Raw genomic sequence first — 23,689 nt, forward strand, 5'->3', positions numbered from 1 at the left:
AGCGCAAGCCTCTAGTTATAGCTTCATCAGAGACAGAGGGGGGAGGGGAGGAGACAGACAAAAGTGAGAATGGATGCCTGTGCATGCATTCATGCATGTGTAAAGACTTTACAATTTTGAAAAAACAAAAACAAAGACGAATTTGCCACGGATAATATCTTGGTTAAATGTTGCCATGTCTATACTATGAAAACACGCAATATGTTTTTTAAAACTTGTCTGAAATTAAGCTGCAATTCATCATAGTTCTGTCCTTGTTTTAGATGCAGGGGGTGTGTAAAGATGACGTCCATTAGATCTTCAATCTTGTGAGCATAATGTGTTTCAGCCATGTGATTAAACCAGTCGCCGCTGGGCAAGAGAGAGACGACACAGTGATAAAGCACATGGGGAGATTTATGGTTAGACGTGTTTGGTTGTGTTTGTCCGTACTTCCCATGACAATTATATGGAGACTGATAAAATGACGAGGTTTCAAATAAAACAAATGAATGGAATTTATTTATGAAATTATACATTTGTGTTGCAAGTAAATACTCTTCTTGGTCACACATGAACACCCATGAGGTTGACAGGCCGGTTGTTGTATCGCTTGGATATGTCAGCTTCAATCTGTGAAGAGATAGAAAGAGATTTGTATTTTTGGAGCTCAAAACCCACATAAAGGCAGCATAAAATTAATCCATAAGACTCCAGTGGTTAAATCCATGTCTTCAGAAGCGATATGATAGGTGTGTGTGGGTCAGAAACAGATAAATATTTATGGCCTTTTTTACTATAAATTCTCCTGCTTGCCCAGCAGGTGGCGATATGCATGAAGATAAAAATCGCCAAAAACAAAAGAAGCATGTGAAAATGAAAGTGGAGATTGATAGTAATAAAGGACTTAAATGTTGATCTGTTTCTCACCCACACCTATCATATCGCTTCTGAAAATATGGATTACTTTTATGCTGCATTTATGTGCTTTTGGAGCTTCAACATTTTGTTACCCATTCACTTGCACTGTATGGACCTACAGAGCTGAATATTCATATTCTAAAAATATCTTTGTGTTCAGCAGAAGAAAGAAAGTCATATATATCTGGGATGGCATAAGGGTGAGTAAATGATAAGATAATTTTTTAATTTTGGGGTGAACTATCCCTTTAAAGGAATATTCTGCATTTAGTGTAGCTCAATCAACAGCATTTGTGGCATAATGTTGATTACCACAAAAATTTATTTCGACTCGTCTCTCCTTTAATAAAAGCAAAAATCAAGGTTACTGTAAGGCACTTACAATGGAAGTGAATGGGGGCAATTTTTGGAGGCTTTAAAAGCAGAAATGTGACGCTTATAATTTTATAAAAGCACTTACATTAATTCTTCTGTTAAAACTCTTTTATTATTTGATCTGTAACATTGTTTAAATTGTAATTTTCACTGTAGTTTTAGGGTTTGTTGACATTACAATGTCATGACAACAAGGTTGTAAAATTGGCTATAACTTTACACAGAAAAGGTTAGTAAGTGATTTTATCACACTAAAATTATGTTTACATGCATATTGTTTTGTCTTGTGTCTATACTTTTGAAAAAGCAAGTATTTTAACGTTCAAAAATTGTCCTTCATTCACTTTTGTAACCCAGATTTTTGCTTTTTTTTCTTTTTTTTTAAAGAAAAGGAGGGGCAAGTCAAAATTAATTTTTGTGGTAATCAACATTATGCTATAAATGCTGTCAATTGAGCTTAACTTGAATTGAACCCGGAATATTCCTTTAAGGTATTTCAGACATATAGGCACTTGGCCACAGCTGTCAGCTAATGAACACAGATTGTGAAGAGTCCCAGTGCTATTCAGCACTCTTTGAATGCTGCTTGTCCAATAAAATTAGAGAACTGGAACAGTTATAATTTAGAATTTTGCACATGCAAATGTTTCATGTTACATAATAGAGAGAAGTGCATACATGGAGGGAACCAAACATCTGCTACTATTTTTACTTTTGCAGAGACAGGAACTTAAACAAGGAAGTGATAGCGCATGCTGTTGTATTACAACAACAGTATTATGATCAATCTACACTGAAACTAATTTGTGAACATCTCATTATGCTGCTGTACCAGTTTCTGTAGTTCCTTGGTGCGAGCAGCCAGCAGATCAATGCGGGGCTCTAGCTTGGCCTGTTCCTCTAGAGCCTCCTGTCGTTTTTCAGCCAGCGTTCTACGCTTCAGCACTAAGATGTCAGCCTGCTTGAGTTTCTGCCGCAGTAACTCAGACACACGATCCACATAGCTGAGACAAAGACAGAACACCAGAGTTGTGCAAATCTATACAGTACAAATAATATATTCATTCTAAATCTCAGATTCAGCATGATACCAGGCATCAAAACATTATAAATGTAAAATAGATGGACAACGATGGATAACGGGTTTGTTTTCTTTGGAAATAAGGCATAGAAAAAGTGTACAGTTTCATTTAGATAAAATATGCCCTTTAATTGTCTTCCAATGTTAGCCTGATATATTTGATGAAATATATCATATATAAAAAAAAAAATGCTAATATTGGTCTAATCGATCACCAAAATACAATTAATCTCTGTTAAAAAATAAATAAAATGTATAGGTAAAACCAGTAAGAAAAAATGGTTGGAGCCCAGTGACTGAAAGTTTCATTAGGGTGTAATTACCGTGGTGATGCCTGGATCATGAAGAGGTGCTGCATTCGTAGTGTGGTGAACCCATTCAGCAGGCCTCGCACCTCTGCCAGCATGACCTGCACACGCTCGGAAGTCTGAGCCTGGATCACAGAGGGAGCGAGCTGGAACTGACTCATAGCCACCACGTCACCTTCTTCACGCATCTCATGCAGCCGCTGACATAGGAAAAGTTCCAACTAACCCACAGAAAGGCCCAAACATAAAAACAAAACAATGAGGTTGGTTTAGGTAGGGCTTAAGATCCTTCACTTTATATGGTCCTTGTCATGGTAAGAGTGAACTGTTGTACCTCCATTAGCTCATCGATAAACTGGCTCCGTGTCTGTGAGTTTTCCAGAAGAGAAAGAGCATCCTCACCTCTAGCAACACCATCAGGACCTGTCAACAAAGTCTTAGATCTTACAGCATCTTTCACAAGTATTCAAACCATTTACTGAATTGCAGATCCTACATTAAAATTAAGTTACAGCACTTCCAAGGCAGCACTGTATTGATAAACCTCAAACATTTTGGTTATAGAAGAATATCTCTACTCTGTAGGTCCATACAATACAAGTGAATAGTGACCAAAACTTTGAAGCTCCAAAAAGCACATAAAGACAACATAAAAGTAATCCATACGACTCCAGTGGTTTAATCTATGTCTTCTGTAGCGATCTAATTGGTTTTGGGTGAGAACAGACCATAATATAACTCCTTTTTCACAGTACATCTTGCCATTGCAGTCTCTAGGCACGGTCATGATTTCAAGCTCGATTACACTTCCAAGTGCTTGAGGTATGCGTAGAGCGTTAGATGCCGCCAGGAAGTGTAATCAAGCTTAAAATCATGATCGCCAAGGAGACTGCTGATTTCAAGATTTATAGTGAAAAAGGAGTTACATTTTGTCTGTTCTTAGCTAAAACCCATGGATTAAACTACTACAGATTTATGGATTACTTTCATGATGTCTCTATGTGCTGTTTGGAACTTCAAAGTTTTGGTCACCATACACTTGCATTGTATGGATCTACAGAGCTGAGGTATTCTTCTAAAAATCTTTGTTTGTGTTCTGCAGAAGAAAGAAAGTCATACACATCTGGTATGGCATGAAGCTGAGTAAATGATGAAATAATTTTAATTTTTAGGTGGACCATTCCTTTAATACACATCATCATTTTTTTTATCAACAGTAAATTCGAACAAATCTAAATACACTTACAGTCTGTGCCCACATCCACAACTTCAATTTCCACGGGAGTGGATTCAGAAACTCCCCAGTCAATACCACCAGCACCTGTTTCCTAAAGATGATTGATAGACAGTCTTTTATTCTAAATCATAAAGGGTTTGTAAGTCATAATCAGAGGTTTATCCTTGGGAATGTATAGGGCTCTTACCTCAGGGCCAGATTCAAGGCTAATGCCCCAGTCCACACCATCCTCAACAGAGATCCCAACATTCACCTCCTCAGTACTGGCACCACTGCCAAGGTCACCCCAGTCAATCTAAACAGAAACAAAAAGACAGACAGATTATATGGAGAGACTCTTGGTTGAAATGTTAATCCATTGTGTGAATTTACACATGACCTGCATACACTGTAGAACCAAACACATCAAAAACTGCAATAGTTTTAAGTTTTTCATGTTGCCTGACTCACCGTCTCCTCTGTGACAACGTCAGGTGGGGCTTCCTCCATCACAGGTCTCTCTATAACCGTAGGCACATTTCCTGTCTTCCACTCATACACAGTTGTGTTTCCTTTCTTCTGGACAAACCACAGCATGGGGAGAACTGGCTCAGACCTGCAACAGGCAGCGGAGTAGCTAAGTTACACGTGTTTGACTTCCATCTCTATAATTACAATTAGACACAAATTATATTTGGGTCATGTTAGATGTTCATGTTCCGCCAAGGCTAATAAAATACTGGATGCATGCAGGTATATAAAGGTTAAACCTGTGCCAGCTTATACTGTATGTGTAATATGAGAATTGACAGGAAGTGACACTCACCAGCCACAGACAAAGTCTGTGAAGGCTGTGTAAAACTCTAAAGCTTCTTTCAGGCAGGCTGCTTTCTTACCAGTTTCTTCTAAAACTACAGGCAGATCTTTAACCAGAGCTTGTAACTCCCTTGCCACATTTTCCCCCTGTAAAACAGTCATTTTATAGGTCAGTATGGGTTTCTCTGTTGAACTAAAATAATTGTAATTAAAGTCAATGACATTACCACAATAACATAACAGAATGAACCATCACCAATGTGAGATGTTCCTTTTCTTACCTTTATACCATATTGTTTACAAGCCGCATAAAAACGTTCCCTCATGTCTGCAGCACCGCTTTGACATTCCACTTCTCGTCGGCTCAGCTCCTGCTGAAGCTGCTGAGCTTTAGACACTTGCTTCCTTAGAGCAGGACCTTCATAACTTACACTGCGAAACAACAGACTGGCCACTTCAGCTAGGGTTAAAAACACACACATACAGAACCATGTCACCGCCTCTCATCAGATAAAAAGAAATAAACAGGTTAAATACTGTCTTAAAGGAATATTCCAGGTTTAATAAAAATTTAAGCTCGATCGACAGCATTGGTGGCATAATATTGATTACCAAAAAAAAAAAAAAAAAAGACTCGTCCGTCCTTCTCATTAAAAAAAAAAAAAAAAAGAAGCAAAACACGAGGTCACAGTGAGGCACTTACAATGGAAGTGAATGGGCCAGAATTTTAGAGGGTTTAAAGGCAGAAATGTGAAGCTTATAATTTTATAAAAGCACTTACAGTAATTATTCTGTTTAAACTCACATATTATTTGAGCTGTAAAGTTGTTTTAAATCGTCATTTTTTTCATTTGATTTTGGTTTTTAGGGTTGGTTGACTACATTGTCATGGCAACAAAGTTGTAAAGCTATAATTTTACATAGAAAAGGTTAGTAAGTGATTTCATCACACTTAAATCATGTTAACACACATACTGTTTATATCTTGTGGCTATACTTTAATGTTTAATAGATTGAGCCCATTCACTTCCAAAGTGCTTCACTGTAACCCAGATTTTTGCTTTTTTTTAAAGAAAAGAAGAAGCATGTCAAAATTTATTTTTGTGGTAATCAATATTACGCTACAAATGCTGTCGATTGAGCTTAACTTGTATTATACCTGGAATATTCCTTTAAATAACTCTAATTACTGTTTACCTAAATAGACGTTGTCTTTTTCATAGAAAGACACAATCTCTTGCCAGTCCTATTGATGAAAAGAACAAATATATAAATATTCGCATTATATATATATATATATATACAGTATATATGTATAGCATTAGGAGTATTTAACAAACTACACATTGAAAAAAATAAATAAACAGATAACAGGTGCATCATCACCTTCATCCTTTGTGATGAATATTTGCCAAAAATATTTTTGGTGGATGCTTCTGTTCCTTTCAATATTTCGATTATTCGTAAACAATGGAAATAGTGGATATCTGTAAAAGTAACAATAAAAATCTCAACAAAATCAAGTGAATAAACAGATCCAAAATTCAACTATTCAGAAAAGACAAATGGATGAAAATCACACAAACAATAAGAAAACACGTAAGATTATCTTAATTAATTATGAATTTACATGTTCCAGAGAGTAAATGTTTTATCTCCTCATTCTCTGGCATATCCTGAATGGCAGCATTGATTTTCTCTCTAATAGTCATAACTGCACTTTGCCATTTTAGTGTGCAGTGCCTCCTGTCCACCAACCAGTCTGAAAGATGAAGACAAAGGCAAGGCTTTAAATTCATCTTTGTGTAATGCTCTCCACTTTGTATTTTTACATTGCAGCATAAACATCTAATGTAATTATATATATATATATATATATATATATATATATATATATATATATATATATATATATATATATATATATATATACACACACATACAGGGTTGGGGAGTAACGGAAAACATGTAACGGGATTACATTTTTAAAATACAAAATATAAGTAACTGTATTCCACTACAGTTACAATTTAAATCATTGGTATTTAGAATACAGTTACATTCAAAAAGTACTTTGATTACTGAAGAGATTACTTTGCATTTTATTGTCATTTGTTTCATTCAATATTTAGTCCTTTCAGATGGAAAACATTTATACATATAAATGATGCGATCCAAAGTGCATTTGAATAGTGGTGAAACACTTTCTTATGATGTGTTACATTCATACGAGCAGACAGAGAAGTAAGTTTGAAGTTTGGAGCAGAAGAAATAGAAATAAACCTTGTGTAAATTGTCAGCTTTACGCTAAACTAAAATGCTATTTCTACCCATTTTACATGCACATGTTACCAGGCACGATCATATTTTTTTATCAAGAAAATTCACGTTGGATCATAATTTCTTTTTTTCTAGTAAGACCTTTGATATTAGGGCAAAAATCATATTCTTGATAATAATTTTTGTATTGTTTTCCTGTAAAAATATCTAAAAATCCTTAATACAAGATCAATTTGATTTATCTTGTTTTAGAAACAACACTGCATAAGATATTTAGGTTTTTCAGAGAATGTATTTTAAACATGTGTATTTTGTCTTACTGTACTGGCAGAGTTTTTATAGTCAAAACAAGTGAAAAAATCTACCAGTGCTGAAGAAGTAATCCAAAGTATTTAGAATACGTTACTGACATTGAGTAATCTAATGAAATACATTACAAATTACATTTTACAGCATGTATTCTGTAATCTGTAGTTGAATACATTTCAAAAGTAACCCTCACAACCCTATATATATATATATATATATATATATATATATATATATATATATATATATATATATATATATATAGGTTCAAATGTCAAATCTGTTAAATTAGAGATTCAGTTTGTCAAGGTTATGATGATTATCAAAACACAAGTAAAAAGGTCTAATAGTTCCTTCAGATCTAAACTACTTCGTATAAAGTTGAACCCCTTTCCATTAAAAAATGTATAAGAATGTGTAGATGTGCATAAATCACTGTAAAACAGTCTTACCTAAGAGTTTACTGGTTTGGATGTCAATAGGGAGATTCTGAATATTCTGTTAATAATGGATTACAATAAAGATGAATTATAAACACTGTAATCATAGCCACATCGAATATGTAGTCACAATATGTTCCCTGCTTTAACATCATTTAAATGTAACCTTGTCTGAAAATCTCTACTGGAAAAACAAAGTACAATCGAAGTAAACTGTTGCATCCTTTTTTTTATATATATATAAACATAAGAACAGCGTTTCAATAATATGCATTGAAAATTTCTGACAGTATGTCAAAGTCTGCAAAGACTGTTGACTCTTCTTGCAACAGAGTAGAAGACTCAGAAGAAGAAGAAGAAGAAAGACTCCATTTCAGCCAAATAATTTTCTTGTTTTACCTCCATTGCACCTGCGGTTGTCGTTATATTGCTAAAAGAATAATTAAAACGACTCCATGCTTATAGCTTAGACCGAATACATGCAGCTCTAGTTTTCATGTCCACTGACACGTACATACACAGCTGACCAATCAGCACATGCAACACTGCTGTGTCACACTCACACGCTGCAGAAAGATCAATGAACTACGAGAATATAAAAACTGTTTAGAACGTCCTTAAAATGTCAAAATAAAAGTCACTAGAAAAGTATTTAAAATAATTAAATATTTGAATAAGTAGCATCAAAATAAACCAGTCAAACAAAAATAAATCAATATAAAGTTAATTTAACTTAAAGAAGTTATGTTATATTATATATTATATCTCTACTGAACTACATTGAGCTATAGTGAAATAAACAAGCTCTATAACACTATTTTGACAACTGGCACAGTTAAATTTTAAAGGCGCACTTAATAATTTTTTAATTTGTTATCTTGGACATACACTGACACTTAGAAGTGTAGATGCAGCATCGTTCAAAAACAATAGTTTTCAGTTACCATTATAGAAATTCAATTTTCACAGTCATAACTGATTTAATCCACAAGTGAAAGTGTCCAATAACAGTGCGGTTACTGAGATTAAGTGATTAACATTCAGCTGGTCCCCTTTTTCTACTTTTTCTGGACTGACTTTAAAATAAACATGACAAAAAAATTAAACAAAACTCTTAATTTAAAACCTTATGACATTTTAATTTGTTTTCAAAACCCAAATTTTTCTGAAAAACAAAATTACATTATTAATCTTTTAATTATTTTGGCAAAGTTTTATATTCATAAGACAAAAATAACTCAAAAGAAACCCTCATATATTACCTTGTGTAATACTGATCTCACAATATACTTTGAAACCCTTTCAGACATGAGATCACAAAACAAAAAGCTTATAAAAACAATAAAAATGTTAAAGCTTTTCAAATTCATGTGATTGCCCTAATATTATATAGCACTTTTTATCCCAGTATTTTATTATTATTATTATTTGTAACATATATGTTCATTTTATGTTTTAGTTGTTGTTGTTATTCTCTGTTTCACATACTCTGAACTGTACCACAATGCCTTATATTTGTCTTGTACTTTTTGCATTGTACTTGTCTGTAATTGAATTAAATAATAATAAAAAAAATAAATAAAGCTGGTCATATGATCCTAATATGGCAGCCCCCATGAGGAGACCCTTTCCATGTAGAATTACACAGCTTTTGGAGTCTTCATCTCATATGACTGATCATGATTTTATACATATGCTTCAAAATTACAAATTAATTTCTTTAGGAGTAATTCTCTTTTTAAATGAGAGAGAGAGAGAGAGAGAGAGAGAGAGAGAGAGAGAGAGAGAGAGAGAGAGAGAGAGAGAGAGAGAGAGAGAGAGAGAGAGAGGAATACTGTGCACCTTCAATGGCAATGGCAATTTTGCTGTGACTAACTACAGACTGCAGAAGTTGTATTGTCCTCCAGATGGCGCACTTTCCTTCATATTGTCTCCAATGTAAGATGGTCTAATGAGGAGAAAAAATACTATCGAGTGACTGATTCAATTTAATATTTTTTTTCCTACACTCATTAGATGGCCTATCAATGGATAACAGCATTTATTTGTGCTTTCTTTCAGTACTTTTGTCTTGCAGTTTGTAAATTCCATTTGTGTATTGTATTTCCACTTCATGCTTGCAGAGTTCATAATATTCTTTATGTTTACATAATTCATAGTGAATATCCTGCTCTTTCCTCAGTTATATCTGAACAAGGTGGTTTTATAGATTTTTCTGTTTGGCGGTTCACAGCACACCTTACCTAACGTGTCAGTGCTCAAGGGGACTTTGGCTTTTTCAATAACTGCTGGTGTCTCAAGTGTTTCCAACAAGAGACTCCACCCATAGTATAATTGACAGAGATATGTAACTATTTCTTCAGACTTCTTTTCTTTATTGATAGAGATTAGATAGAGATTATTGCAAACATGTGAAAATAAACAGTCAATGGGTTTAGTACAGTTAAAAATTAGGCCACATTTTGAAATGTGAATAAGGTCCAATATGACACATCTGTAATGCAATGTTAAAATCAAAGATAGGATTGTAGTTAACTCTACACTTTGGCTGCTTTTAAATGTTTGGATTCTACAACACTGTACTCTTCAGAAAACCTCTCCAGGAGAGGCCTTTGATGATAGAATTATATTATACTTCAAGCAAAGCTGGTTTATTCACTCAAAAGACCATTTCAGCACCTTGCCGAGAGCAGAAATCAGAATTTTAATCCTAAACCAGTTAAGATTTTTTTATGGTCTTGTGATGCACAATGGCTGTAACAGTGAAAGGGAACCATAGCAATGCTTTATTTTCATATTTCTTGAATGACATTCAAACCTGCTCGTATCTCAGCTGGCTATCCAGTATCCGTCTGTGATTTCCCCCACACTGTACAAATGAGAGCATCATCCGTCTGGTGGCCTTGCAAAATTAAACATCAGAGGTAAAATTGTGAACAAGCTCAGGTGGCAAATGTCCTTCTGTTGTTAAACCCCCCAACAACAATCCAACATAAATAAATGTATCCTTTTATGTAAAAACCACATTCAAAAATGCTAACTATGTGTGGATAAAAACCACTGACCTCTGAACCTGCAAACACAACACAATTAAACTAGTATTAACATTCACACACATTATATATACAGTATGCAGTACTGTGCAAAAGTCTTAGACACATAAGATGTTTTAAAAAACAAAATATTTGTCTTAAAATAGTTATTTATATCTTCAGCATTAGTGTGTCATTAGGAAATATAAATTTTAGACTCCCAAACATTACTTTTGCAAATAGAATAGAATAGAACAGAAGAACAGGGAGCCCTGCAACAGAGCCCCCCACTGAACACTGTGTCTGTCTGGGATTTCATGAAAAGATAGAAGCAATTGAGACCGTCTATTTAGATAGAAAAACTGTGGTGAATTCTCCAAGAAGCTTTGAACATCCTATCTGCCAACAACCAAGAAAAACGGTATCCAGATGTACCTAGGAGAATTGGTGCTGTTTTGAAGGCAAAGTTGGTCACATCAAATATAAATTTAGCTTTTTTTATGTTTACTGGACTTTGTATGACTTAATTGATGAATGAAAAGTATTTATGGCATTAGTTTTGAAGACATCCTTACTAAGCTACATTTTTCACAAGTGCCTAAAACTTTTGCACAGCACTGTATATACTGTATATATATATATATATATATTAATGCAAAATCACCCCAGTCAGTATTATTTGTGCACCACGCTAAGGATTTTCAATTCCAGTTTTCAATTTATTTATACATTTTAATTCACAGTGTGCAATGTAAGAGTAATTGATATTGAAATAAGAATAACAGGGTACAGTTTCTAATGTCATGCGTTAACTGTCTTAACACTTGTAACATTTGTTTGTTAATAATAAACCAAAAAGCACACAGAACGAAAAGATTGCATTGGGAATATTCAATATTTGAACTGCATTGGAAAAATTGCACTGGAAATATTGCATTGGAATAATTGGGAATATTTCATCATATTCAAAGAATTACATTGTGGCTTCTGTTTATAATATGAAACAGGACCATGGCCTGTGTAACAGGTATAGGGAAGACTTTAACCCTTATTTGAACACAAAGCTGCTGTATATGCATAGACTGAAACAACAATCAAACAAATCACATGGTGGCTTGAAATTGGCTGCATTTATTTATTCATCTTAAAGTTTATTTTGTTTTGATTTGGTAAGGTGAGTAGCCGTTTTAGTGTACCATGCAAATGTTACAGTGAAGCAACTTCAAGCTCCCATGAAGTCAGTTCTCTTTGACTGCCCTCACCCTCCGATCACATGGTTGTAATTGCATTGTTGCATCATGTTGCACTGGGTTGGAAAATAATGTTCAACTTGGACTGAAACAGTGTGTTTGTGTGAGGTTGTAAAGGCTGCTGTCTGAGCAAGAGAGAGAGAGAGAGAAAGAGAGAGAAAGAGAGAGAGAGAGAGAGAAATAAAACAAGAGATAAAGAGAGAGGGAGTGAGGGAGGGGTCGAGAGAGAAAAAGAGTGGAAGGGAGAAAGAGAGCACCTGTAGCATTACACACTGCACTCAATGCAGATATTCACTAGCTGCAGAGAGATTAATTCAAAGAAGAGGAAGCAAAAAGGTGAGAAGGTATTAGAAGCTTTTAGAACCTGAACCTGAGCAGTAGACTGAAGTCCAAACAGGGGGCAGGTTGTCAATACAACAATGGTTTAACTTCTGTTGGACACCCATTCTTCTGAAGCAAGGCAATTGTTGAAAGATTTTGCAATTTTCAGGTGAGGACTGATCAAAATGTTCCTGTTCTTGTATTTTAGGAATACATAAAAACTGTGTGAAGTGTTCATTGTTAATGTGCCAGTTTTTTGACAGAGTGGGGGAGATTGAAAAATGTTAACTGCATTTGGTGACTTGTTATATACTTGTATTTGTTCATTATGATTTATATATATATATATATATAAAGATTACAGGTAACATTCTTAAAGAAATATTCCAGGATCAATACTTGTTAAACAAAACTGATACCATTTGTGACAATGCTGATTACCACAAAAATGTATTTCGACTTGTCCCTTCTTTTCTTAAAAAAAAAAAAAAAAAGAAAAAGAAAACTGGGTCACAGTGAGACACTTACAGTGGAAGTGTATGGGGCCAATCCATAAACGTTAAATAACTGTTTCAATAGTGAAGCCACAATATGTAAACAATATGCATGTTCACATGATTTTATTGTTATAAAATTGCTTACTAAGCCTTTCTGTGTAAAGTTATATCCAATTTTGCAACTTTGTTGCCATGTCGACATAAACCTTGTAATGCTGGTAAACGACGATTTTAACAATTTTACAGGTCAAACAATAAACAGGTTTTAACAAAAGAATGAATGCAAGTGCTTTTATAAAACTATGAGCTTCACATTTCTGCCTTTAAACCTTCCAAACAATTGGACACATTCACTATAAGTGCCTCACTGTAACCTCGATTTTTGCTTTTTCTAAAGAAAAGGTCATTAACAATATGCCTCAAACGCTATTGATTGAGCTTAAGTTGTATTGTTCCTGCAATATTCCTTTAATCCATCAGATTTAGAAGAACATGTAAAGGGATTTCAAAACTTAATTCTTATTAGAATAGTGTGCATGAGTTTATGTGTTTTAGGGTTAGTGGTGAAAGGCAATTTGTGGAAGGCACTTGGCAGTTCATATTTCACTAAAACAATCAACAGTTATGTGAAAGTGTTGTGTCTGCTGTGCCTAACAATGAGCATAAAGAAAATGATTTTAAAGACAAATTAAAAAACTCTTGGCTCTTGAATGAATTCTTGACTCTCTCAACATGAACTTAAAAGCACCTGAACATATGTAATGATTAAATGGAATATCACCCCTCCTGAAAGAACATATTAAGAAGAAATTAATCAGAAAAGACAACTCTTAAATGGTAAAAGCAAAAAACAAAAACAAATTCCCTCATCATTTGCTCACCCTCATGTTGTTCCAAAGCCATTTGACTTTCTTCCATGGAACACAAGAGGAGAAATTTTGAAGAATGATTATGCTGTTAATTTCCGTGCAATGAAAGTGAATGGGACTGAGGCTGTCAGTCCCTAAAGGCCTCGATTGACTTCCTATGAAATCAAAGAACGAACTGGCGTGGCATCATTTAGAAAACAAATCTGTCCAAAAAGGTGTTTTTGCATTCGTTTTGGTGGTTCTTAACAGCTCGCTGGGGGCGAACTTTTAGGAAAAATTCTTATCGGCTGCTAAACACTTTCTTAATGCCATTGGTCCATGTCATCGGTAGGTGTGACCTGGAGCTCCACCTACCTTGAGGCCGATGGCTAATTTTGTTTGCGTTTTCAGTGAGTCAAAATCAGTCAATATGAACACATGTGCAGAGTTATTAGCGAGCTGGTGCAAATGTACCTACATCTGTACAATCGTTCGCTTAGAAACATTTTCCAAGACCAAGTCATGTCCAATGACCAATCTTCTCAAATACTCTCAAGTGCCCATTCACTCTTGTTCCATGGCAGCAAATGCCATTCACACATCTGTCTAAAGTAAGATATGCCTCTATCATCATTGTTTTATTACATCAACACTTATACACTAATCTATGCAATGATATCGGTGTCATAATAAATGACTATAACAGAGTGTAACCGGTGCATATTATGGCTGCGTGTAGCATGTTAATGCATTAGCGTCATGAATTCATAATGTAAACTAGACAAATTAAACATTTTCTACTGCATATATATTACTTTATATCATCATCGAGTGGTTAAAACAGCTTCTTTTACTGACCTCATGTGAATTCTACTCAGATTGAGGCATAAAGTCATAAAGTGATAACACATTTTTAAGGTTTTAAATGTAGCATCCTCATATTTAAATGTACTTCTAAATGCCTCCCACATTGGTGCGGTGGGTGTCTGAATGTTCGTAAACAGTGTACTGTTGCTCGACTGTATAGAACTTCTTTTTACCCCTGAATGAAGAATGAAGAAGAAAGAAGAAGAACTTCTAAGGAAGTATAACTGTCTGCCTAAAGTCTTCTTTTGTGTTCCAAAGAAGATTTTGGAACAACATGAGGGAGAGTAAATGATGACAGAATTTTGGGTGAACTATCCCTTTAAGACTCCAAAGACTGTGTGAAGCTTGAAAACCCTTGTTACAGACCCAGATGAGAGAGATGTACAATAACAGTTGGGAAACTAACTTCAGCGATATAATGTCCAGGCCTTACAGGCAAACTTGACACCCTCCATGACTGCTCTGAATACTGCAGGGCTTGGCTGCCCTTGGGTTAACCTCTTCTCTCCTCATACATTGTAACGCAGGAAGGCTTTGAACTTGGTTAGTGATTTCCTAGGTTTAGACAAGGCACAGTGCATACTTGATCTTTTGAGGGTCCTTTTTATTGCTGCTCAGATACACAAGGTGGAAAACAAAGTAACTTATTATCTAGTTCTAAGGATTTACCTCCTGGGTATAAGGGTCTGTCTCAGGGCTTCTTATAGTGGGTCAGGTGGCTTTCTGGTAAGAAGTCATTGCAAAAGACTAAATTGTTTTTGCCAATTCTGTAGTGCAAGTTAAATTTAATTCCTTGTAGTTTAGGCTTAACCTTAAGGCTGTTCAGGTTGTGGCTCCTATTTTGACACAATCAATTAAAACGATAGTTTGGCCAAAAATGAGAATTCTGTCATCATTTACTCAGCCTCATGTTGCTCCAAAGCCATATGAGTTTCTTTCTTCTGTGGAACACAAAAGGAGAATTTTAGCAGAATGTTGGAGCTGTTCTCTTCCATACAATGAAAGTGTATGGGAACAAAAGGGTTGTTAAGCTCCCAAAAGTACAAAAAACACACACAAAAAAGCACATAAAGCCTAATTAAATTAGTCCATTCACCATCCACCATATTCCAAGCATTCAGAAGCCTAATGATAGCTGTGTGTTCAGAACAGCCTGAAATTTGAGTTGTTATTCACTGAAAATCTTGCTTGACAGCCATGGTCAGCATTCATATTCAAAGAGCTGCTTGGACATTCTTTTTGTGTTCCACAAAAATATTTAATCATAATGAAAGAAAGTAAATGACAGAATTTTCTTTTTTAGGTGAACTATTCCTTTAACGTTCAATAAGCATCATCAATTTAACAGTACAACCAATCTAATAATTTTACATAAACCAAAACCCACGACAGCTGAGGAAAGTACCTGTCCCTCTCAAGATTAAACCTTACAGACATTTGTGGAGAACAATAAGATCTCTATATTCACAGCCTGCTTGGCCACAATAAACTAAGTGCAATTAAGGTGAAAAAGTAGTAGCTACTTCTAAAAGTGACTGAATCCTGTTATTATGTTATTGCAGAAGATCAATGACAAATCCAATGCATAGTGTAGGCCCTATTCCAGTGTTTTATTGCCTACGCATACACTTATTTTGTGATCAGCAGACATTGGGACAGTTTCTTGTTTTAAGCAAAATCTTACCAAATTTAGAGTTTTATGCTTAAAACAATAATAAATAAATAATAATAATCATTTAAGAAACATTCTATGAAAACAAGTCAATTTCTCAAGTAAATTTATATTGTGTTAAGTATGTTTAGATACTTTTAATAGAAAACAAGACAAAAGATTAATAACATTTTTGCAGTGTTGACAGGTGTTTTGTCACATGTTAGTTGATTTTGCCATAAAAAATAATACACATGGAGACATTTACTTGTTCTGTGCTGCACAAACCTATGAGAGAGCAATATTCCACCAGACACTTTGATGTACATGCGGGGTGGGAAAGAACCATAACTGCCCAGTCAAGGGTGTGTTCAATAGTCATTTGTTTTATTATTTCTAAATTTCACTTAGGATCTGATACTATAAATCTTATTACACACCAACTCTATAAAACATGCTGCATCTACTAGACAAATAATCACACTTATAATACATTAATTAATACGTTATATTTGATGTTAACTATGACAATGTTGCTAAGGGACCAAATGACACACCTTAGTGTGGAAAAGCAGCTATCTGCCCTCGCTGTTGTTACCACTATGCAGGTGTATGTGGCTCCTGTGTTTACACTGGGTGGTATCACATGAGTAAATCATTGTACATGCTTTGTGATGTTTACAATAGCAATACACTGTCTGTCCAATATTACTTAACAAAAGATGCAAGACTATTGGAGTGGAGAGACAAAATACAAAGTTGTCCATCAAGGAAGATGTTCGTGTTTCTTGGTTTACACATGTTATTTTCGGTGCATCTCAGATCTCAGGGGAGAGACAGGGGATCCAGTGGTGCTGTTCATTAATTAAACAGCTGAGCAAAAGTGTCAGGTGTCCTCTTGTTATTCTAACCTAATCATTGCATGAAGGGAGCCACACATATGACCTAATAGAGACTTAGTTTGTGCTCTCAGCAAAGCCCATTTGGAAGTACCAAATTGAAAATGAGCCTTTAGGGAAAAGGAGTAGCTCACCCAAAAACCTGTTTGATTTAGTTTCTTCTGTGAAACTTAGAAGGAGGTGTTCATCAGAATGTTGACAATGCTCTACACAATGAAACTGAATGGTGACCAGGGACTGTCATGATCCAAACAATTATAAAAGGCACCATAATGGCACTGTAATTAGTCCATACTCCTTGCAATGAAGCTATATGATAGCTTTGAATGAAGAAATGACAAAAAATTAAGTTGTTATTCACTAATAATCTTGTTTTCCAACACTAAACTGAACTATGGCATGTCAAGACATGTCATGCCAGGTTTGACGTCATTGATGCGAAATGTCATTGGTTCTTATGTTTCTTGCATATGCATGTATTCAGATTGCATTATTGAGATTTGAGAGCTACAGCATAGGGGAAGGGTTTCAATACATAATACATTTCTGTCTTTTCTTTACAAAAAAGCTAATGTATGATTTATTATGACTTTATTATGAAAATAGCGAACAAGTCGTTTGGACTACTGTTATATTACTTTTATATTGCTCTTTGTCATTTTCAGAATTTGATAGCCCCTGCTCACCATTCACTTTCACTGTATAGAAGAAAGTAGCATGAACATTCTTCAAAACCTTTCCTTTTGTGGTCCACAGAACAAAGAAAATCATATAGGTTTGGAATGACATGAAAATGAGTAAATGATGACTGAATTTTCACTTTTGGGTGAACTATTCCTTAAATGTTCTGAATATACTTTCGTTATCTATAAAAACACAACCTTAGGCAAAAAATCATGTTGTTGATGAGAGTGTTGGTGTAAATCCTTGTTGATAAATGAGAACCATTGCATGGAGAATTAAACAGCTTTTTTGATTGTCTAATTTTACTTGGCAGGTTTGAGCAATTACTCAGTCTGTTACCTCTACCTACCTGACAAATCTGGATTCATGTTACAGGTCTGCCACTTTGCTATCACCCCCCCCCCAACCCCCAACCCCCAACCCCCTCCCCGAACCTGTTATGGCAGGTGACCCTACATGGTGGAAGCTCACCTTTTTGCAGAAAAAGAAGTCAGAGGAGAAAGTCCTGTATGAGATACCTCCTGACTTCAGCACCAACAGTGGTAATAAGGAATTGAACAACGGTGCCACAGACAGCAATTTAGATGCCAGACTGGAAAAAATAGTGGACAAATCTGCCAGTAAGGGCCGTCATGTGAAAGTCTCGCATTCTGGGCGGTTCAAAGAGAAGAAGAAGATTCGAGCGACACTAGCAGAAAACCCCGGCCTTTTTCCTGAGCCTACTCGGACAGACAAGAACCATGTGGTGGAAAATTAATGCACTGACAAAGCCCACCACTTGGGGCCTTATACATACATAAATGCTCTTAAATTTGTAACTCAACATGTTGAGTGATTTTACAATTTGTATGAAATGAAATCATAAAAAAATTTTTTTTAAGACTTTTCAGCACTTTACCAAGGCACAAAACGAGAGGAGTTAAGATTAACAGAGTGAAGATACTGGAACAGAAAATGTATTTTTATCACCCTTACTATATTTTACAAGCAGCCCCTTAAAGGAATAGTTCACCCAAGAATGAAAATATTTCATCTTACTCACCCTTACTCAGAGGACTTTCTGTCCTCTGGAGAACACAAACAAAGATTTTTTGAAGAATATCTCAGCTCTGCAGGTCCATACAATGCAAGTGAATGGTGGCCAAAACTTTGAAGCAACGAAAACACAAAGGCAGCATAAAAGTAATCCATTTGATTAGTGGTTTAAGCATAAACCTCCATGTTTTCTGAAGCTATCTAATCAGTTTTGAGTGAGAACAAACCAAAATATAAATCCTTTTTCACTGCACATCTTGCAAATGCAGTCTCTAGGTACAATCACAAGCCCGATTTCACTTCCTTGTGCTTGAGGCATGCACAGAGCACTAGATGGTGCTAGAAGTGTCATCACGCTTGAAATCACAGTCGCCAAGAAGACTGCTGATTTTTGAAAAAGAAGGTACTTTGGTCTGTTCTTACCCAAAACCCATGGATTAAACCACTGGATTCGTATGGATTACCTTTATGCTGCCTTTATGTGCTTTTTGGAGCTTCAAAGTTTTGTTCACCATTCACTTGCATTGTATGGACCTACAGAGCTGAGCTATTCTTCTAAAAATCTTAATTTGTGTTCTTCAAAAGAAAGAAATTCATACACATCTGGGATGGCATGAGGGTGAGTAAATAGTGAAAGAATTGTAATATTTGCCCAACAAGTCTTTTTTCAAATAAAATTCCCATTATCTTTTTATTTTTACATTTGGAGGATGGTCATAAATTATGCATGTACATAATCGTAATAATAGGAACTAATCATAAACTGAAAAAACAGATTATTTGGCTTGTAAGTTATTGACTGATGTGCCTATTGATTAATAATTAGTCTGTGTGTTTATGTTATATATATATTTGTGGTTGCAACCATAAAACAGAATGAACTCGAGGATACGCATTCAGTTTTACATTGGGCTTTATCTCTGATTTCATCAGCTTACCACTGCCAGCCATATCCACCCCCACGTCACGTGAGCTATGTCTAGATACAACTGTACTCCATAAACAACTTTAATATGCCTAGTAGTCTAACCAATACTTGTCTATTGTCTTTTGCCATTTAAATGGGCTATTGTTAAAACATGCTAAATAAAGTTGTTTTATTGACACTGCAGAGATGTGATAAATTGTGTTAAAAAAAAAAAGCTCATTTAATGTTTGCGCACACAGTTCACGAGCAAAAGGCACAAATTTAAAGCTACTGCCATCTGCTGGCAAAACAGCACAATGACCATTGCTGGTATAAATTTGGCTACTTTTACATGATATTACAGAACAGGTACCTAGACATCACTAACTTACATAGAAATACAGTAAACAGACACATAGACAATGCTATTACAGTTATGTTTGGCACCTTTATAACAAATAATTCTAATATTTCACATTTGTGATTTGCACTTACAAGTTATAGTTTAAGAACATGTTGAGGTCAGTCTTGAAGGCTTAACGACAAACACTAAGCACCATTTTTAATGCATTCATGTGATTTAATAAAATCATGTCTACAATTATCAACAAAAGCAAAATCTCCTGGTTTTGCTTTAGACAGTACACATGTAGGAAGAAAATGGCAAAGGGTGGGTCTTCACTAGTCAATGTCAATGCCAAATTCTGGAGGCCAAGTAATGACAGGATTAATATGCCAGTTGGTGACAATGATTCCATAGCAAATCGCTCTATCAAGGGGACAACCGTTGGTATATCCAGCCCCCTTCTGCTTGGTGCTGCATATCCCCCAGCTCGGTCTCTCCCTCTTTGGGCCGCAAGAACACTATACGGTCATGTAATCTATTTGTCTGACCCTGCCAGAACTCAATCAGGAAAGGCTTGACCATGTATCCACCCCTGCAAAAAAAAAAAAAATATAGAGAGTAAAAAAAAAAACTTCATTTAAACAGAAACAGACAGGATTTAGACATTTTAGGTGAAGCGTGTCATTTCTGTTCCCTGAACACAAAAGAACAGATGAACAATTCCAACAAATACAATTCCAGAAGGCTCACCAGTAATCTGGCATTGGTACCTCGGTGTCCTTATACTTTTCTTCAAGCTCTGCATTCTTATCTCTCAGGTACTTTAAAGGGTACATGGAAATAGATCAATGAAACAGGTGCTGCACCAAATCAGGAAAAGAATTAAAGTGCTAATAGGGAGCAACGGAAAAATTTCAGTTGAACGCTGAAATAGATGGTGGTGAGAATGGTGCTCACTTGTCTGCTTGGTATTACTGTGCTCTGTCTGCTAACAACAGCCCCAATCTGACTGGTCTTGGGCCTTGAGTGGAAGTAGTCACATGAACTTTCATATGGGATTCTCTCTACAGTACCTTCAATGCGAATCTGTTAGGACATAAAAATATTGAGAACACATAACATAAATAATTTATCAAAATGTAGTAACTTGCTCCCCCTCTTCAATGACTTTTCAGATGGCTTCATTAATCCCCTCCAGCGGCTCCATTCTGGTATGTAACGGCCACTTATCCAATCAATTCCCGACTGATAAGTCTTTTTCTACATTTTTTTTTCCCTCATCAAATACCCCGATTCACTTGGAAATACATCAAATTATGTAAGTGTAATGTGTTGTAAATGTGCTTTCATGTTGACTTTAAAACAAATATATATATATATATATATATATATATATTTAGGTTACAATGGGGCTAAAGGCCCCTCGGGATAAAAGGCACTTTGGATTTAATTTTTTTCCCCAAAACAAAATAGCAACAAAAACTACCACAGCACTTTCTTAACCACCTGTTTGTCACTATGCAAACTGTAATGTCAAAAAGTTGATTGAGGTAATTTGATCTAACATTTTATCATTTTTAAAATGTAGCAAATTTATGTAGCTAATGAAAATCCCTGAAATTATCACATTTATTTTGAGACAAAATACTTATGTGATTTTCAGTTTTGTTCAGGGTGACCAAATCAAAAATTTTTTTAATAACTGTGCAATATATGAAGGATAGTATTTGGGCTAAAAAGCCCCCTTGTTCCAGGGGCTAAAGGCCCCCGTAAAACACGGTTTTATTACGTAGGAGGAATAGATTTGTTAAGAAGAATGTTCAAAGTGGGCTCACATTGATTGATCGAATCATAATGAAGATTCATTTGTTTATAGAATAATTGAGATGTTATGAAATGACAAATGTGATAGAAATTAACAGGAAATTGTGCACCTTTTCTAAAGTGGTTATTCTAAATAAGCATTATCTTAATTTGCAACTCAAAAAACAGCTTGCGGTCTAAAAATTATTTGCATAAGTTGACAAATGTTGGCCTTCAACTATTGCCCCCAAGTGGGGGGTAAAAGGCCCCTTACCACCTTAAGAATTATTATTATTTTTATCAAAATGACCTACCATTATTATTTATTTTTACACAAACTATGTTGCTCTGTAAATATTCAACAAAAAGAAATGTGTTTTTTCAATCACAATACACTTTGTGACCAGAAAAAGGAAATTTTCCTTAAAGGGTGCCAAAAGTTGTCCTGTAATGTAAATATACTGCAATTATCGAATAATCTTTCAGACAGAGACATAACAAACAGATGTATTTGTTGGAGACGATTCCAAGGCCTGAAACCTCCTGATGCACTCACCTGCCTGTTCAGTGGTTCCCAGTAAAAGACAAGACAGGCATAGGGATTGCTGTCCTACATGAATGCAAAAAAAGGTCATTGAGGATTTTTTTTTTTTTTTAATTTTTTTTCTGAATCACAAATGAAATTTATCTTTTGAACACTCACCAGCTCTGAACCTTTCCGACTCTCATAATTGGTAAAGAATCGAAATCCTTCTTTGCTGTAGCCTTTCAGAAGAACCATGCGTGCAGAGGGGCGTCCATCCCTTTTGAAAAGAAAGAAGAACATATAATGGGCCAAAATGAACAAGTGACTTATTGATAAGTAAAGTCTATGCAAGATTTATAAAAATACTCTGTACAGACCTAGGTATCGTTGAACCATTAAGAGTCTTACTTGGTGGCTGTTGATAGACACATTGCATTAGCTTCGCCCACCTCTGGGCATTTAGTGGCTTGATCAAACCAGTTGCCAAATTGCTTAATTGGATCAAGAGATGCAAGCTGATCCTCCTCAAAACACTGTAGGGTGAAATTGAGAAACAGTGAATTCAATACACATAATTATATGCTTTGCTTTTTAAATTGCATATTAATGTGCATGCATAGCAAATTTGTTGCAAAAACATACAAATGGTCAGTCATAAGGAAGGATGTTATACTATGTCATCACTATATCATTGACTCATGCATAATTGCTTCATATGAAGAACATAATTAGTGAATCATTTCAAGATCAACTGATTGCGCATTACCTCATTTATTCAATTGTTATTTATTAGCATTTGGCAAGCACAGTAAATCAGTTGCAGAACATGGATCAAATGCTACAGTATTTTAATACCGCATTGATGCGGTTTTACAAGGTATTGAAACACAATAAATCGGCTTGTTTATTGGTCTACATGCCTTGTTTTTAATGTAAACATCACTACTAATGGCTGTGCAATGTCTTCACGTGTGACTAAGGTCAATTGTCGTAATAATTATCTAGGACATAACAAAACACAAAATTATGCTTCTCACCTCCTGGTCGCTCTTATAGCTCTTTCGCATGTTACTCAGATCCATGCCTGTGCCGCTGCTGACAGTAGATTTTCTGCAGAAGGACGAGATATATAACAGTGGATTGCGGGTTGTCGAGCACACGCTGGGTTTGATATTTTTCACAATATAACTGATATTCTTTGACGTACACCAACTCAATAGACGTCTCATGCCTGCAGCTACAAACCTGCGTAAGCACGCTTATGCTCTCTTACGTAAACTGTTATGAAAACTCAATCG

The 23,689-nt window shown here is 35.3% G+C and overlaps 3 protein-coding genes across 3 annotated transcripts; 1 reads left to right on the forward strand and 2 right to left on the reverse strand.

Moving 5' to 3' along the window:
- Positions 1-479: 479 nt before the first annotated feature.
- Positions 480-8,239, reverse strand: LOC127427364 (CDK5 regulatory subunit-associated protein 3-like). The gene is made up of 14 exons (XM_051674929.1): positions 8,125-8,239; positions 7,738-7,783; positions 6,327-6,458; positions 6,083-6,183; positions 5,894-5,942; positions 4,978-5,156; positions 4,707-4,843; positions 4,352-4,496; positions 4,089-4,196; positions 3,911-3,992; positions 2,999-3,087; positions 2,680-2,885; positions 2,108-2,279; positions 480-612 (listed from the first exon to the last, which is right to left on the reverse strand). Exons 1-14 carry the CDS (start codon positions 8,128-8,130, stop codon positions 547-549), a joined length of 1,518 nt encoding a protein of 505 aa, XP_051530889.1. The 5' UTR covers positions 8,131-8,239; the 3' UTR covers positions 480-546.
- Positions 8,240-18,213: 9,974 nt separating this feature from the next.
- Positions 18,214-18,531, forward strand: LOC127426814 (proline-rich protein 15-like protein B). The gene has a single exon (XM_051673852.1). It carries the CDS (start codon positions 18,214-18,216, stop codon positions 18,529-18,531), a length of 318 nt encoding a protein of 105 aa, XP_051529812.1.
- An 892-nt stretch (positions 18,532-19,423) lies between these two features.
- LOC127427241 (pyridoxine-5'-phosphate oxidase-like) lies at positions 19,424-23,667 on the reverse strand. Its single transcript, XM_051674715.1, has 7 exons — positions 23,429-23,667; positions 22,800-22,924; positions 22,569-22,668; positions 22,422-22,475; positions 21,020-21,148; positions 20,813-20,883; positions 19,424-20,654 (listed from the first exon to the last, which is right to left on the reverse strand). Exons 1-7 carry the CDS (start codon positions 23,618-23,620, stop codon positions 20,489-20,491), a joined length of 837 nt encoding a protein of 278 aa, XP_051530675.1. The 5' UTR covers positions 23,621-23,667; the 3' UTR covers positions 19,424-20,488.
- Positions 23,668-23,689: the final 22 nt, after the last annotated feature.

The sequence above is a fragment of the Myxocyprinus asiaticus genome, chromosome 36 (assembly GCF_019703515.2).
Source record: "Myxocyprinus asiaticus isolate MX2 ecotype Aquarium Trade chromosome 36, UBuf_Myxa_2, whole genome shotgun sequence".
NCBI classification, from domain to species: Eukaryota; Metazoa; Chordata; class Actinopteri; order Cypriniformes; family Catostomidae; genus Myxocyprinus; species Myxocyprinus asiaticus.